The following is an 865-nucleotide window of genomic DNA, read 5'->3' as shown; positions in this document are numbered from 1 at the left end:
GCAGATGATCGAGACCTACTTTGACTTCCGGCTGTACCGCCTGTGGAAGAGCCGCCAGCACTCGAAGCTGCTGGACTTTGAGGACGTTCTGTGAGGGGCGGGACCGCCGCCCGGCCGCTCCCTCAGACCGGCGCCAGGCTGGGCCGCTGCGAGCTGCCCGGTGCCGCGTGGGTCCCGGTCTTCACGGCCACTTCAGGGCATCTCAGACGTCGCTCAGGTTCCCTCCCAGGGCTCCGGTCCTCACGGCACCACGGGTCTCAGCGGCCACCGCCCCCGCGCCCCGGAGGAGCCCCCGCGGCTGGCGGATGCTGCCCGGGCCTCGCCTGGAGGCTCAGCGCTGGGGCGGCGCCTCTGCAGGTTCATAGAAATAAGTGCAATTTTCTACAACCCCTGAGACAATTCAAAGGGAAGCAGCGTTACTAGTTAACTAGTTAAGTGCTGAGTTACTAGTCATGGCATAGATCACCCGGCTCAACGTGTGTCCAGGACCCTCTGCCTCAGCTCCCCAGCCCTGCCGTATCCGATCACCAGCACCAGGGCGGCCCGTCTGCCCGGCCTGGCTCCGTCCCGGCCGAGTCCCTGATGGTCTGTGCTTGCGCTGCCCTCGCCCCTGCTTCCCTGACCGCGGCACCGGCTCGCGGGGGTGCCCAAGGGCAGCGGGGACACGCCTTCCTTTCACTCGGAGGGCGCCCTGGGTCGAGCCAGGCCCTGCCTGCTCCCCGGCCCCCTGTACCCAACCGGCTCCCCGCTGCTGTTCGGCTCAGCTTTTGGCAGCCGAGCTCTGAAGGCCTCTCCCGGTGCAGGGGCTTGGGTCTTGGCGGGGCCTGCCGGGGCTGGGTCCTGGCGGGTGAAACTCCTGCCGCCT

The 865-nt window shown here is 68.0% G+C and overlaps 1 protein-coding gene across 1 annotated transcript in view; it reads left to right on the top strand.

The window, feature by feature from the left end:
* The window catches only part of LOC104990338 (NMDA receptor synaptonuclear signaling and neuronal migration factor-like), a gene marked incomplete at its 5' end in the record, with an annotated part of 3,249 nt that extends 2,390 nt beyond the window's left edge, over nucleotides 1–859 (top strand). The window contains one exon of the mRNA XM_010842354.1: nucleotides 1–859. This exon is cut by the window's left edge and continues 21 nt beyond it. Coding sequence (XP_010840656.1) covers nucleotides 1–94 — 94 coding nt within the window.
* Nucleotides 860–865: the final 6 nt, after the last annotated feature.

Source organism: Bison bison, unplaced genomic scaffold (genome assembly GCF_000754665.1).
Source record: "Bison bison bison isolate TAMUID 2011002044 unplaced genomic scaffold, Bison_UMD1.0 scf7180017847274, whole genome shotgun sequence".
In the NCBI taxonomy this organism is placed as follows: Eukaryota; Metazoa; Chordata; class Mammalia; order Artiodactyla; family Bovidae; genus Bison; species Bison bison.
This window is presented reverse-complemented; position numbering and strand designations above follow the sequence as displayed.